Source organism: Pyrus communis, chromosome 5 (assembly GCF_963583255.1).
Source record: "Pyrus communis chromosome 5, drPyrComm1.1, whole genome shotgun sequence".
NCBI lineage: Eukaryota > Viridiplantae > Streptophyta > Magnoliopsida > Rosales > Rosaceae > Pyrus > Pyrus communis.
In genome coordinates this window covers 5,676,516-5,693,167 of record NC_084807.1, presented here as the reverse complement: position 1 = coordinate 5,693,167, position 16,652 = coordinate 5,676,516, and the positions used below count along the sequence as shown (strand labels likewise).

General features: G+C 35.4%; 2 protein-coding genes across 2 annotated transcripts; both read left to right on the top strand.

Moving 5' to 3' along the window:
- Positions 1-3,936: 3,936 nt before the first annotated feature.
- LOC137734779 (AUGMIN subunit 7) lies at positions 3,937-9,456 on the top strand. Its single transcript, XM_068474065.1, has 9 exons — positions 3,937-4,231; positions 4,328-4,404; positions 5,167-5,228; positions 5,597-5,688; positions 5,824-5,949; positions 6,258-6,348; positions 7,053-7,160; positions 7,584-7,682; positions 9,099-9,456. The coding sequence occupies exons 1-9, from the start codon at positions 4,098-4,100 to the stop codon at positions 9,294-9,296; spliced, it is 987 nt and encodes a 328-aa protein (XP_068330166.1). The 5' UTR covers positions 3,937-4,097; the 3' UTR covers positions 9,297-9,456.
- A 3,070-nt stretch (positions 9,457-12,526) lies between these two features.
- On the top strand, positions 12,527-15,556 carry LOC137734183 (aspartic proteinase CDR1-like). The gene is made up of 3 exons (XM_068473491.1): positions 12,527-12,582; positions 12,725-12,973; positions 14,269-15,556. The coding sequence occupies exons 1-3, from the start codon at positions 12,527-12,529 to the stop codon at positions 15,554-15,556; spliced, it is 1,593 nt and encodes a 530-aa protein (XP_068329592.1).
- The last annotated feature ends 1,096 nt before the right edge of the window (positions 15,557-16,652 follow it).

The window sequence follows — 16,652 nt, the reverse complement described above, 5'->3', positions numbered from 1 at the left end:
AAGATCAACACAAAAACCAGCAATTCTGCGTTTTACATAGTAAACACTTGGTTCAATTGCATCTGAGTAAAGAGAAGTGTGGTGGTAGTGTTTCAACAATTGGAATAGAGATGAAGAGTAAAGAAACAGACACCCGAGGTAGGAGAAGAAGAGAGACTTTTGACATACGGGTAATTAAGTCATTTTAACTTCAATTTTGGTTAGTTTTATAAGAAATATAGGCCATATTTCATTAAATGGTTCTCAAAATGGTTACATTCCCAAATCTCCGCTCCCTTTTTCGCTTGCCTTTTCTTATTTGCATTCCTCATTCATCAACTGTCATATGTACTCTACTATCAGTTAATGTGTCATAAAACTAATAATTTACTTTCCACATATGGCCTTAGACTTGTTAATTTATTACACGATCTGTTAACAAGATACATAAACGACACGAAAATAATGGACTTCAGGTCAACACAATAACTAATCGAATCGTTATCGGATCACACAATAAGAACCTATTAATAACGGGTCCTTAACAGGTTTACACGAGTGACACGCGGGTAACACGTTTCGACACGTTAAGAGAAAATTTATTTTGATGATTTAAATTTTTTAAACTACTAAAAAACTTACCATAAAATACAAGAGTCATAGTGTACTCGTATATATTGTTTATTAAATATGTATTATTGTATTATTCTGTATAAATTTAAAAGATTTAAGTTTTATTTATTTATCTATGTAGTATACTATAGGTAAAGAGTGGGATTAAAAACCTATAAAGCACATTAAAATTAAAAATATCAAGTAATTTAAAAATATCAAACACATTGAAAAAAATTCTAATAATTAATTTACATGTGCGAAAAATGTGAAGAAAATTTGCAAACGCTCGTGATGCATCCTCTACGTTTTGAGGATGCGTACATCGTCATTTGAATTTTTAAAACCATACAAACCAACATGAATAGTATTTTTTAAAGGAGTTCAAAATAAATAAAATTTGTAATCATTGATGTACAAGTCTGAAAAATGTGAAAGAATATATAAATGCTCGTCATTGGATCCTCTACGCTTACACGATGATTACATATTGTTTAGATTTTTGAAACTCTCCAAATCTCATGAATAATATATTTTATTTGAGTGCCAAATTTAATAATAATTATTGTAGGAAAATGTAAAAAAAAAAAAAAAAAAAAACACAATCACTCGTGCAATGACAAGTTTTACAACTTTAGTGAAGGAGTCAACTCCGAAATCCGACGCCATAATCCATAAACCTTATATTTTAATTTAACCGTAAATTGTCGTTTACACTTTATTCTACTCACCGAATTCATTTTTTAGATTGTCATTATTTATTGATTTAAAATATATTTTCTTTAATTGGTAATGAGTCAGGTCATATTACCTGATAATATTAACTAGTCAATTTCGAGTCAGGTCATATTACCGGTTTACTTTAACAAGTGTTACGCAACACGACCCGTTAAACTATCGGGTATGTCACGAAAACGACACAAACGCGAAAAACAAGACACGAATGCCAAGTTTATATAGCCACCTTAATTTACCATCTAAGACCCAACAAAGATTTGAAATCAAGATTAAACTTAAGTGCCCCACCTACCTCGACGGTGACTCCACTAGGCTCTAACTTAAACACAATATTTAAATGTTCAACTGCAACCATTTAATACTACGGTCTAATAGTATGCCTCTTCACTTGTAAGTTAGAGATCTTATGTTTGATTTTCGTCAAAGACGAATTTGAACCACATTATTGCTAGCCCATTATAAGGCTTAGCCCACTCCCTCACCCCTTAGTATAGATAATATCATTTGTTCAAAAAAAAAAAAAAAATGTTCAACTGCATAATCAATATCCAACGATTCAAATTAAAAAAAAAAAAAAAAAAGAACAAAAATGGTTACTTCTTCCATTTGTGCAGTGACATCCAAACTATAAACTCCCAAGCTTCTATGGCTTGCCTCTCTTTGCTGGTGATTTGTACCTTTTGTTGGTAGATTGTGATTGTGGTGGCACTACTTGGGAAGTGCCACCAGTGCATCCTTGCACTTGTTGAAAACCAAATGGCAATAGCTAATAATTAGTCACCCTATAAAATCCAATTGATACTCTTTTTATCAAATTTACACAAATTATTATTGCAAAAAAAAAAAAAAAAAAAAAGGATAAAAAGAAAGCCAAATTTCATAGAAGAAAGAGAGATTACTATTGAGCCAATAAAAGATATTGATATGGAGCAACATCAGCTTGAAATATTTAGAATTAGCACAATACAACAATAATATAAAATTTGTCTTAGAATTGTAAGAATTGATATGTAATTAATGAAATCCTGAGAGAAGAAATCCTAAATCCCAAATCAAAACTAATTTCCACTGACATGCATTATGAGTTTGAGCCTCAAACTAAACAAAATGTAAACATCATTATAGAACCCACTATGATGAGGAAATAATGGTAGAAGAGTTCAAAGAAAAATCTTTGTTCCTTATAGTCATTTTGCATAAAAAAAATATCCTTAGAGGCAATTGACCAAAGTTTTGGTCCTTATGGGGAATCCTCCCTATTAACTAGTGCATACATGAATTGTTTTTTATTCCTTTTATTTTTTCACTCAGTTTCTTGTTTTTTGTCTGTTAAGTTTCTTTTAATTTATTCAATTCAAAGGTTAAAATATATAAATAAATGAGTGCATGCGTGAAAAAGAAGTGTAAAAGTTAATTTCATTTAAGTGATATTCACACATTTATTTTCTAACCACGCATACTTCCATTTATTTTGAACTTTTGTGTTGAATAAATCAATAGTAATGCTATCGTCATACTTATTTTTACTTCACACATACCTGTCTCAATTCTCGGCCGTCAAATCGAGTAAATTGAAGAAGATCAGTGACAAAAAAAATTAATAAGGGCATATGGGGAAATAAAAGATAGGTGTGTAAATAGCACTTGATTTAGGGTTGGTTTGGGATTGTAGTACTTTGAAAAACAAGTAGCTTATTAAAAAATTTGGAACATTAAATATGTTTGGTAAAATATAAAAAAAGTGTTTTTGTTTTTTTAAATTGCTGTCAATGAAAGTAGACAAACATAAAAATAAAAAAAAATAGAAGCAAAGTCTACCATGTTTCTAAATTTTTTTTTTCTTTTCAAAGCATAGTAATCAGTGCTTATTTAATGAACTTTTTAAATGACAAAGTATGCCGCCACATGTTTTACAAAATTACAATCTTTACCGCTACATTATTGTTTTTGACAATTATTATATCACATTAAATACTATATCATTTTTAGTCATTTAACATATTCAAAGCAATTTATATAAAAGTTTACCAAACACTCAGAAATTGCTTTTTTTTTTTTTTTTTTTTTACTAAAAGCACTTTTACAAAAAAGGATTTACCAAACACTTAACAACTTTAGCTGTTTATTCTTACAATACGCCAGAAACAATTTTTTTTAAAGTACATACAACATTATCAAATTAGCCCTTAAAGAATTGAGACACATAAATTAAGTGCTCGTTTGGATGTGCTTTTGAAATGACTGAAAACGCCTTTGGTGAAAATATTTTTAAAACCAATTTTTAGTAAAAATGCAAGTAAATTCTAAAAAAAACACTTAAAATGCTTATTGAAAGAAGCACAAGTTATGTGCTTCTTCTAGGAAGCACTTTAAGTGCTTTTGGGACAAAAAAACCATTTTTCTAAAAGTGCTTTCAGTAATTTTAAAAATACATCCAAACAAGTCTTAACAAAGTATGTAAAACTTGAGTGTCTATAAATCGTTACCCATGTGGATTTAGTAGATTGGGCTTTGGGCCTCATGATTGTGTTTTCACTTGGCCCAATCATTTTGGTTCTGAGAATTCCGTGGCAAAAGTAGAGTCCTCCCATCATTCGCTAATTAAACAAAATTCAAAAGTAATTTATCAAATCAAAAGCCAACATCTCAAATTGTTGATTGATTCAAACGCCCCAACTAAAACCTCAAAGTTCACCAAAACATTTTTCAGTTTTTGTGACGATTTCGGATCTCAGTTCAAGTGTTTGATTTAGTGTTCGAGTTCGAAAATGGCAGCAAGACAAATGGAAGAGATACAGAGGAAGCTGGCGCTGCTGAATTATCCTAGAGCCAGTGCGGCTGCTCAGTCCCTCCTCTTCGCCGGCATGGAGCGCTACGCCCTTCTCGAGTGGCTCTTCTTCCGGTACACCACACATGTCGTTACCTCTACTTCTTTGACCTTTTCTAGTTCTCACTGTGTAACAATTTTGATTGCCTTGATTGTGTGGTGTGATTTCAGCTTGCTGGGGGACAAGTCGCCATTCTCTCAACAAAATCTTCAAGGGGACGCCAATGAAGAGACCGCTCGAATCCAGTGTAAGCCGTCTTTTGTAGAATGTTGAATTGGGTCGTGCTGAATTTGTTGAGAATTTGATGAAAATGTAGACTTTTATTGGTTTTTGAATTTTATCGTACGGTTGATCTAAAGTTTGTTAATGTGTTGTAATGTTAATTATAAACGAAAATGTGGGCCGCGATTTTTGTTTAACTCGTCTGCAGACTTCTTAAATTTTCATGATGATAATGAAGATTGACAAAAATTATGACTTCAAAGAACTTCTGCAGTAGTTTCCGAACACTAACAGAAAACAACCTTTTGGTATCAGCACTACATATATGTTCTACATGGCCATGCCAAACTGATATGGCAAAATCGCCAATCTCTCAAATCTAGGATAGGACTATTTAGTGTACGAAGATAAGAATACATATCAATCCTACTATATAAAAGATGGATGCTTGCTGCAGCTATTATTGCACAATCTCAACTCAGTGTCACCTTAACGAAGCAAGCACGGGTAGGATATTGCTTCTGCTTGGGAGTTTATAAATTATCCAACTTCTCTCCATATGGACTTTTTAAGATAACTTTGGGGATCATCCTTCCCTTGCTCCTTCCTTTTTGTTTAATCCTTCTTCTAAAGCCATCTGGCCTATCTGTTGATTGTTTTTTCCTTTCCAAATTCCAAGTTTCTGAGTATGTGATATTATATATGATTGTTTTTTTCCCTGTTTTCGGTCATTGATGCAATATTCTCTCTTATTGTTTCTCATAACAAATATTCTTTTGTTTTGCAGATTTGGCAGAGATTGCAAAGTTTTTGGGTATTACGACTACTATTGACACAGAAGCCATCCAAGTTAGTTGTGGATTTGTGTTGATTTAGGAGTATTTTTTCTGCTGATATGGGAAATTTCTTTTTTTCTTTAGCAAGCTTTGCAAATTGAGTGCACTTTTACTTGTGTTGTCTTTTTATTTCATATCCCATTTGAAGGTCATTGTTTGGTTGGTTTCTCAGGCAACCAATCTTTATGACAATTGCATCATGAGTCGAATCAATATATTCATATTTCTATTGAGTTTCCATTAAGTAAAATTTATTAATTGATACTCCTTAAATAATGTCGATCTTTTTTCATTGCTGTTTATTTGAAGTGCTTTGGGTAGCAACTCTTTACTGTGTGAGTTTTCTCCACTTTTGTTGAATGCAAATAAATTTTGTTGTAGGGGCGAGGAAGCTATGAAGATCGCACTGAAATGCTTCGTCTAATTGTAGATCTTGTGGAGGCGAGTATTTATGCTGATAATCAAGAATGGAGGTAGGATGGTACTAAGTGTTACATGGCTTGGCAAGGTGTTATTGTTTGATAAAATAACTTTTACATCTTCTACAGCATGTGATTTGTTTTCTGATTTCGAAAATCATTTTAGGCTGAGACCTGTAATTTCTGCAGTACCGATGAGCAGGTAGCAAAGGACATACAACTAATTGATTCCATAGCTGAAAAACAAGCTCAAATATTCTCCGAGGAGTGCAAATTGTTCCCTGCAGATGTTCAGATTCAGTCCATATATCCATTGTAAGGCTATCTATTTTTCAACACTGCCCATGAAGCAACACAATGAAAGATAATTGCTTCATTGAAAATCTATCCTTGTACTTTTTAACAAAAAAAGAAAAGCCCTCATTTTTGATTCTACTCCCCTGAATTAAAAAGAATAACCGCTTCCCTGAAATTTTCTTGTCAAAAAGAAGAAACCTTTTTGAAAACCAACCCAATTAATTAGGATAAAATGCTTAAATGAGATGATCGCATCATGTAAATTTGAACAACTTATTCCATTAGATACAATAACATCCTGTTGTTTAATCAAAGTTCATTTGCAGGCCTGATGTTTCTGAATTGGAGAAAAAGCTTTCAGAACAATCAAAGATATTCTTAAGTCTTCAACAGAAGGTTGACGATTTGGCTTCAAAGGTTCTCTTCCTTTACTTAGACCTTCTTGCCTTTTACAAAAGTTGCTTATGTTTTCTTATGATTTGTATCCTGGAACTATTCAGCTATTTGATCAGCTTCACCTAGCTCTCTTTGTGCTATATAATTGTGCCAATTGTTTATTTCAGCATAATAACTAAATCGTCCAACTTAAACCAGAAAATAAACTCTTCTTTTTAAAAAAAGTATACTACTGCTTCTCTTTTACAGCCATTCTACTATCATTACCCCCTATCATTGTGTTTATGAAAGTTCTCAGTTTCTCTGACTGCCTCTGACACCTAAAGACACCACCTCCTTACTTTTCCATTTCTCTTTGAGCTTCACCTATCCCATGCTGATATGCAGATGCACAGTAATGCCCTCTCTAGTGCCAAAGATTGCTGAAGGATTCATTTATATGTTCGTAGGGTTCTTCTTAAAATATATATATATATATATATATATATATATATATATATAATTTAGTATGGTATTTTAACATTCCTTTATTGTCGTATGCATTTTGGATTTTTTTCTTCTTCTGTTTTTTATGATCTTTCCCAATGCCTATAAGTCAACTATATTTCCTCTGGCAATGAGTTCTCCCTCGAATTTGGGTTGTCAATCTACATCTTATGTATTTGTAAAGTTCCTTGTCCCAGTTAATTCCTTCTTTTTCTCACTCTATGTGCTATTGCATGTAGCATGCTTACAACCCAGATGAGGATTATGCAGAGGTGGAATCAAGATTGCGTGCACATTTAGAGTCTTTTCTGGAAACTGCAAAATCATTCAATACGATTTACACTAAGGTTGGAGCTGCTCTGTCTTTTTATACTCTGCCTTCTGACAATCTGATGTCCCTTTTTTTCTTTTCTTTTCCTGTTTGTTGTACCACTTTTTAATATTTTGACATGTTACTTAGAATTTTATATCTGCCAAAAAAAGTGAGGCGCGGGTGGTACATGTGCACCATGATGAACTTTATGCTTTTTGGTGGATTCCATATTCACATATCTGGCTTGGTTGGCGTGGGAGAAATTTATGCTTCCGTTTCAGCTCCTTGCTTATATAAAAGTTCACTTTTTAGCTACTACTCCAGTTGGAATGTTGACATTTATTGATGTGCCTGAATCCAAAATACCTTTTTGTTATTTGATTTGCTTTGCTTTGTGTGCATGTGTATGAGGTATCTATGCTTTATCTGCAACCTTGAAATGTCGTCCCTTTTGTAGGAAATACGTCCCTGGACACATATGATGGAGGTACCCCAGCTCCATGGATTTGGGCCGGCTGCCAATCGATTGCTGGAGGCATACAAGATGCTTTTGAAGGTATCTCTTTTGCTAATCTATACATTTTTTATAGCACATTAGTCTGAATGCCAATTCACTAGTTCATATACCGCTATTGTAGTGATGGTTTTTATATCGTATTAAGACCTCATGGGGAATTCATTTTCTACTAATTCAACAGGTGTTACTACCTGTCTAGAAAGTGACATATTTTCTTGTTATACGTAATTATGTACCAGTGAAGTATCTCTCTACTGTAGTTCATCAATATTCAATCTATACTAAATTTCGTTTGCTATTGAATGTCACAAGGACAGGTGTTTTCTTTTATTTAAGGTGATGAACATAGGTATCTAGGGTGTGTGTTGGTTGGAAGGGGTCTGGATTGAAATTGTTCAAAGTAAGCTACATCCCACATTTGGCTTCTTCTCTACAGAGGTGTCATGGGGATAGTCTTTTATCATTGTTCATTTGGTATTACATGTAATCTTGATCTTTGGTTATTCTTTTGGAGTATCACACATAAGTATCTTGGTAGCACAGTGGGGCACGCATGATGGGCCTTAGTTGAAGCTGGCCCGAGTGAACAATTGAACGTTCTTTTGCATATCCCCACATTTTTCATTGGCCTTTTTATTCTGAAACCTTGATCTTCTAAATTTAATGCTGCCCCTTCTCTTCTCTCCCTTCACATTTGTGCCTTGTGTTTGCTGTCCATATGGAAATGCTGTGGTGGCTAATCCACCACTTGTTTACACGGACTATCCCTGGTTCAAATGTCCATAGTGGCCCGTTAAGTTAGCATGGAAAATTAAGTAAAAGAGTAGCTATTTTCTTGTAGCACGTACTCAGTGCTCACTTGGTCGACTTCACCTTTTACCTTTTGTTTTGGAGAAAAAGTGAAGGAAAGAAAGGGGAAAGGCAGTATATCCTTAAGCTAGGAAAGCATTCTTCTTGAGCTCGGTCAAGCATTATCCTCCAACATGGGGAGAAAAAATGGGAAGACTGAATGTCTGGTTATTTATTTTTACCTTGTGATCTTAAAAAAACAAAATGGGTACCAAAATGTTTGTACATAATGCAAAGGGACATAGTGTAGTTCAAACATTTCTGGATTTCTTTGCTTCCCTTCTCTTTTCATCAGACGAGGAAAATCCATGTTCTTCAACTGAACAGTAGGAGAGAACCATAACCAAAATTGTCTGGTGGGATTCTCTCCCATTCTCTCTTGCTCCCAAACATGGTATTACTTCCCCCATTGCCTTTTGTATGTCAGTGTGTCCGTGTTGCTGTAGGTCTAATTGGGTTAGGAGTTAAATATGCCAGGTGGGATTCCTTGGGCATGGAGCAGTGTAGCTCAAATTACTGAATAATACCATATTTTAACCAGAACCATTCGTATGACCATGAATTTTGTAACAAGGCGTTTTCTTATAATTCTTACATTTATTGCAGTTTCTGGGGAACTTGAGGAATCTTAGAGACTCATACGCAGCTCTTGCTGTTGGATCGTCTGACTCAGTTGCTGGCGAGCCCTCATCTGTCACAAGAATAATCTCTGAGTGTGAATCTGCATTGACATTCCTAAATCGCGATCTCGGGATTCTCTCAGCTTCCATTGCTCGCGAGCAAGGTGAGGAGGTGAGTTTATGATGAAATTGTTGTAATTGTTGTGGGGAGGGCCATGAATTCAGTGTCTTCCCCTTCTTTCGGGACTGCAGATGTATGTTTGGAAAATGTTGTTTCTTCATGTCGAATGAAAGCGAAGTACAATGTAATATTGATTCTGTGTTCATATCACCCATCCTTGTTCGTTTGGCTTGCAGACTGACTACATGACTAGACCTTTCTTTTTAAGTTCCTAGGATTTAACCCTAGGTTTAGTTTTAGAAGGTTCGACATAAAATTATGGAATCAATTGATGCTAACGCGGATCTAGTTTTCAAAATAGTCATCTTGCACTTCTTCCTCTTGCGGTTATATCCTTATAGTGTACATCACGACCAACTTGTCTGTGAAGGCTGGGGGCGGGACTTGTAGTGTATTCAACCTACACATTTACTCAATCCAAAAAAAAAAAATATGCATCAACATGTTCAATTATATACTTGATTTTACGACAAAATATGGTCTTCCTATCATTTTCCGAAAAATTAATACAAAAGTAACTTATGTACTAGAAACCTTCATTAATCCGCTTCCTACAAACAAATATAATAGCAAGTTTTGAAAACGATTACTTTAAACTTGATTCGCTAAGGCATGGTATAAAAAGAGAAGTTAATTGAGAAAGTTCTCCTTGATGACCAAGACTTCATATGGTAATTGAAAGCATTTCTGTTTGCCACCATAAACTATGTTGTATACTCACAATACATCTAATTATCTGACTTGTGTTCTTTCACTTAACTTTGGTTAATTTTTTACAAAATTAAAAAAGTAACATTTAATGTGAAAGTTAATTAGAATTAGGTGAAATGATACGTGGCAGATAATTAAGTGTACGGTGAGCAAAATTACTTCCTACTAGTAATTGTGAAAGTTATGATACCTGTTGGCAAAGCTAATTTTCCTTCATACACAACTTTTCCCAGGTAGCATTTGGTCGAGACTCCAGATTATGACAACCTTACCAAACCGATCATAAACTAATAATCTGGTCAATCTGACTAAATAATAATCAACTTTGTAATTAAATTATATTTTATCAAATTAACTTTAGCCCACATAACAAATTCATACCTCATATTTTGAACATTACGATGTCATACATAAACAAGGAAATTGTAGCAATGGTCTCTCAACTTTAACCCAACTGTATTAATGGTCCTCAAGTAAAAATCTGCGACCATTGGTCCCTTTAACTCATTAACATGTGCAATTATGGTTTTTTTTGTCAACTCTGTTAGAACTTCAGTTAAAATGAGTCACGTGTCACACACGTGAGGCTCAATCAAGGAACAGATATGGAAAACCAGATGAGAAAAATTGTAACAATGGACCCTCAATTTTAATTGAATTGGAGCAATGACCCTTAACTTTAATCCAATTAGAGTAATTATCGCTCAACTTTAATCCAATTAGAGTAATGGTCACATAACTCATTAAAACGTACTTCTATGGTCTCTTTTGTCAACTTCGTCATATCAATCAAAACGAGTCTTGTTGGAAGGAATTCTGAAGAAGTTGACAAAATGGACCATAGCTGTATGTTTTGATGGGTTAAGGGACATTTGCTCCAATTAAGTTAAAGTTGAGGTGCTACAATTTTCTCTACATAAACTTACGAACTTGTTACAATGTCATAGCTCTATTAGTTAATTTGTTAATTTGACCATTAAATAATGGGCTGCCCACTATAGGTCCCCATATTTACTGATATGATGTCAAATTTGTACCACGTGTACAAACAACCAAAAAATTCTACGAAATTACGAAAATGGTATGGAACTCGTGGCGGTAAACCGAATTTGGCATCAGGTTGTGCTGCTGCTATTTCATGAAGATAGGATCCTGGTCTGGGGGTGCAGCGGCGACTTCCGTGACTTTCAAGCGGGTGACAGATGGTGATAGTCTAGTGATTGGTGGTGGGTCAAATCGCGGTGGTGGTGGGGAATGAGCAAGTGGGTTTGAGTCAAGCAGATTGTGGGTTGGGATCTCGTGGGTCTTGCGAGTGGTGCAGGGGTGCAGATGTGCAGAGGTGCAGTGGAAGAACAATGGTGGTGTAGTGTGGATGATTCGATGGTACGAGTAGGCTAGTGCGGCCGCAGGTTGATGCTTCATAATATATTTTTTATTTATTAACAAAAACCTTAACAAAATTGATACATCAAATGAATATAGCCCCAAAAATGTGATTTAATCTACTTGGATGGAGGAAGATAAAGGGAGGTGGAGATTTAGAAGAGGGGAAGGGTTATCATCGCCAGGGTTGGGGCGGGCTGCAAATGTTAGTTCTATTGAATTTAATTTAAAGATTGTTGGAACCAAATTCTCACATCACCATTGATGGAGGAACTACGCAAGTCTGACCACCTAGAAGAAACCAAACAACCATAATCGGACCTTGGGCATCGATGTGATACTGGCCAAATGGCCTCCAAAGGTTAAGTTAGTAAGCAATATTAAGACTTAAGCAGTGGGCAAGATAATAAACAAAGAGTATGTGTAGATTGTGCTATATGTGTTACTAATGTTATGCCCTAGATGAGGGTGTTTATACTAATCGAGTGAGAGACCCTTCAGAATATGGAATTTGTATCAAATTGAGAGAATCTAAGAGAATATATAGGATTAGATATTATTTCCTCTCAGAAGGGTGATTACTTATGGAATGGTCGATCTCAGCGAAGTTTGCAGACTTTGCCTACCTTACTGGGTATAGCAGGATGTGGTAGCACTGGTTTGTTTAAGTAGCTCAATTTGATCGGAGCTATTGAGTTCATGGTTGGATTTATGACGGACGCATATTTCGATTTGCCTTACTCCATCCCTGGAAACTTGGGAGTAAGATTCTCTCCCTTCCGGTCCCTTCTTATTTAATCGGTCACAATTAAGTCACGTCAACATTTTATGTTGACTTCTTTATAGAGAGAGAAAGACAAAATGGAAAGTGAGAATGGAAGGGAACAGAGGATAAAGGATTTATTAGGGCCAGTTTAGCATTGCTGTGTTTTTTTAAAAAAAATTGCTTTTGCTGTGCTTTAAGAATAATTAGCTATAAAATAAAGCAGATGATTGTTTGGTTAACTGTATTTTAAAAGTGTTGTGAATAAGAAAAACAGTGTAAAAGCATTTGGTAAATTTTAATATGTAAAAGTAATATAATTGTATACAATGACAATAGTAGTAGGAGAGAGGAAACGATAACAGTTGTGGGAAAAATGGTGGAAATGGTGGTGTTGGTTGCGGTGGTGGTGATGGTAGTAGCAATGTGGAGGTATGGTGGTGGTGTTAATAGTTGGATGTGGTGGTTGGGGTGTAGAGCCGTAGAGGTAACAATGGTGCTAAGGGCACTGGTAACGTCAATAGTGGCAGTTGTGGTTGTGGTGGCAATGGTGGCGGTTGTGATTATGGTGGAGGTATGGTGGTGGTGCTAATAGTGGGATATGGTGGTTGGGGTGTAGAAGTAACAATGGTGGTAGGGGCGGTGGTAATGCTAGTGGTCGTAATGGTGGCAATGGTGGCGGTTGCAGTTATGGTGGTGATGGTAGCGGTGACGGCAACAATGGTGGTGACAATGGTGGTAGTGGCGGTTGTGGTTGTGATGACACTGATGGCAATTGCGGTGGTGGCAACAATGGTGGTGGTAATGGCATAGGTGGTATAAGGTTAGTATTTGTAGTGGTCGGTCGTAGCGGTCACTTTATTTACTAAGGGATAAAATGTATGTGGAAGACAAATTATGTCATTTTTAAAAAATTAATGAAGGTATCACAACAATTAAAAATATTAATTAGAGGCTCAATTCTGTTTTTTTTTTTTATCAAAGAAGCTTTTAAAAGCAACATACATGCTGTTTTTAAAAGTTGTTGTATGGAGGTCATTGTTTTTAAAATAAGTAGGATATTTTACTTCTACCAAACACTTTTTAACTTCTACCAAACACTTTTTAACTTCTTAAAGTGAAGCAGTTTTGAGTGAAAAAAACAATACCAAACGAGATCTTAAAGGAGAGAGAATCCTACTCCATAAATTTAGTAAAGCAGTTTTTATTTATTTATTTATTTTTTAATTATAAGGAACATAGTGATCAGAAATATAATTAGGGAAGTGTTATTGGCACTCTAAAAATCTCATTCTACACTCCTGTATTTTTCTTTTCTAATATAAAAGGTTTAAAATGTAGAATGTGATTTTTAGATTGCTAATAACAATTTCCTATAATTATTCATGCAGAATCCCATACGCGTTGAGTATTGCATTGGGCCGATTGATTGATCCATTCATAATTTATGACTAATCCACGCAAAATTATCTTTTCCTATATAAAGGTAAAAAAATAAGTATTTAATCATTTCTCCTAATCTTCAAAATCAGACTAATTACCGGAAATATAATAAAGAGAAACTTACACACGCATTGACTCATCACGAAGCAAACAGTAATCTTGGGACAAATCCATGCAAAATCCCCTACTCGTTAATTAATCATTTGATAAGTCAACTTGAATATTTATATAGGATTAGAATTTCATTCCCTCTATCTCTCCTCTTCTTGATTCTCCTACTCTTTCACTTTCCTCTTTTTTCTTTCTTTCTACAAAGAAGTCAACACCTTCAAATAAGAAGGGATCGGAGCAGAAGGAGATTTGAAGGAGAGAGAATTTTGCTATATTCATATGTTGATGGAAGAATCACTGAGAATCCAAGAAAAAGGAAACAAACGTCAATCTAGGCAACAAATTATCGTACAATTGGATATCGAATTCACGGTTGTCGTAAGAGCAAATCCCGGATTTCCTCTTTGAATCACATACTTTAGGCTCCTCTCTACCTATAAATACACACCATAATCCCAATGTCTTGCTCACATACTAATCTTTTCTAGCCATGGCAGCTTATCATTCTCTCGCCTTCGTTTCATTGTCAACAACAACATTGCTTTTTATTCTTTGTGCCTCTAGTTTCTCTTTCGTCTCAGCTCTCAATGGTGGCTTCAGTGTGGACCTCATTCACCGTGATTCACCAAAATCTCCCTTCTACAACCATTCACTAACCCCAGCTGAGCGCCTGCGCAACGCCTTTCGGCGTTCCATTAACCGAATCAATCACTTCAACCCAACAGCTTCTTCACTCTCTCAGCAGGCTGGTCTTAACCAAGCTGAGGCCACTATCATCAGCGATAATGGCGAGTACCTCTTGGATTTATCTATCGGAACACCGCCCTTTCCAATCAAAGGAATTGCTGACACGGGTAGTGATCTAATTTGGACCCAATGCAACCCTTGCGTAAGTTGTTACAAACAAAAAGATCCTCTTTTTGAACCCAAAAAATCCTCAACCTACAAAGCCCTTTCTTGCTCTTCAAGCCAATGTAACTCTCTAAATGGTACTTGCTCTAGTGAGAGTTCTAGTAACTGCCAATACGAAGTCACCTATGGAGACCAATCATACAGCTATGGAGATTTTGCCAGAGAAACCCTAACCCTAGAATCCACCACTGGCAGAAATATAGCATTCCCCGAAACCCTAATTGGATGTGGGTTTGACAATAAATTTACCGCTGGTAGAGGTAGCGCGTCCGGCATAGTAGGCCTTGGAGGTGGCTCAGAGTCCCTAATTACCCAATTGGGTTCTTCTATTGGTGGAAAATTCTCCCATTGCTTGGTCCCATTGGGTTCCGAAACCACAAGCAAGTTGAATTTTGGTAGTAACGCTGTCGTTACAGGCGCTGGAGTTGTGTCCACTCCTATAGTCCAGGGCCAAGATCCTAAAACCTTCTACTTCTTGACCTTGGAAGGTATAAGTGTTGGTAACACAAGAATTCCTTCTTCGTCATCAGCTTTCTCCTCAGGTGAAGGCAACATTATTATCGACTCTGGCACCACATTGACCTTACTTCCACCATCGATGTACTCGGATTTGGAAGCAGAAGTTGATAAAGCCGTTGGTAGTTTGGAACATGTGCGACTCCCCGGCGTTCCTTTGAATCTTTGCTACAAGATTAGTGAATCCAGTTCTGATGATTTCAATCCACCAACCATCACTGTGCATTTCAGCGGTGGCGATTTGAAGTTGCCTCCGACTAACACCTTTATTAGGGTCAGTGAGGAGGCTGTGTGCTTTGCTTTCGGTTCTTCTCCAAGTGTTTCAATCTTTGGGAACCTGTCACAGATGAACTTCTTGGTCGGATATGATACTAAGGAGGGGACTGTTTCCTTCAAGCCAACTGACTGCACCAAGCAGCAGTAAAAGTCCCTATTGCTTGTAATCTGTGTTTTATATTTGGTGATTTTCTATTTAATGTACTTTAGGCTTCTCATTGTTGTTGGTTTGTGATAAATAATTAATCGAATAATAATTTGTTTTTTCATATTCTACTTTCCATTTTTAATTCTCTTCGCTAACTCACCATTTTCATTTAAATTCAAAAGTTGAAGATTAGCTAACTGCAGTTTCACTAGAACTATTTTATTTTCCAGTTAATGATAAGGATTTATTTGATTAGAGACGTTTTTAGGGTTTCTAATCAACTAATTAAATCTTCATCATTTGCAAATAGTATTAAAATTTAAAAATTTTGCCTACAAGAAACTTACACAGTTGCACTTTTTACGAAAGCATTGACTTTTACCATTACTCATTAATCCGATCATTCGTTTTTTGGTTCAATTCATCAGCTGAGGATTTCAGTAAAAATGGCTTAATCACTAAACCCCAAACCCTAAAGCCTAATAAAATTCATGATTTGTTTTGCGTATATCTCTTGTTTTTTGTCTTGTTTTGTTTTGTTTTTTTTTGTTTGTTTTTGTTTTTATTATTATTTTTTTATTTATTATATTTTTTATATTTGGTCTTAGTATTGAACTCAATCACCAAAATCTCCCTTCTACAACCTTGATCTCTAACTCAATCACAGCGGTTGACCAATGCTCTTCGTAGTTCCTTTCGTTGGTTTGAACCAAACGTTTCGACCCGACAGCCACAAGTACTCTCTGTAGTTCCTTTGGTTGTATTTCTTAGCTGCTTCTCGTGCTTGTCATGCCACAGATCCATCAATATAATGGCTATATTAGATTAGCTAAGTTGACCTTGTTTTAGCACGAGAATCCAATAAAATTTAATACATAATGTCCTTTTATTAAGTTTATATTTTTCTAACACTGCTATCGTTTAACTTAAAACATTTCGACAAAGAAAAACCTTTTCCAAAGCGCAATTAACTTAGAACATATATATATATATATATATATGTCAATTGAGCTGTCCTTGAGACAGACCAACCAAGAAACTAGAAGGTTTGCTGGATCTTATCTTTTGTGCAAAGAAAGAAGGTTTGTTGGAATTT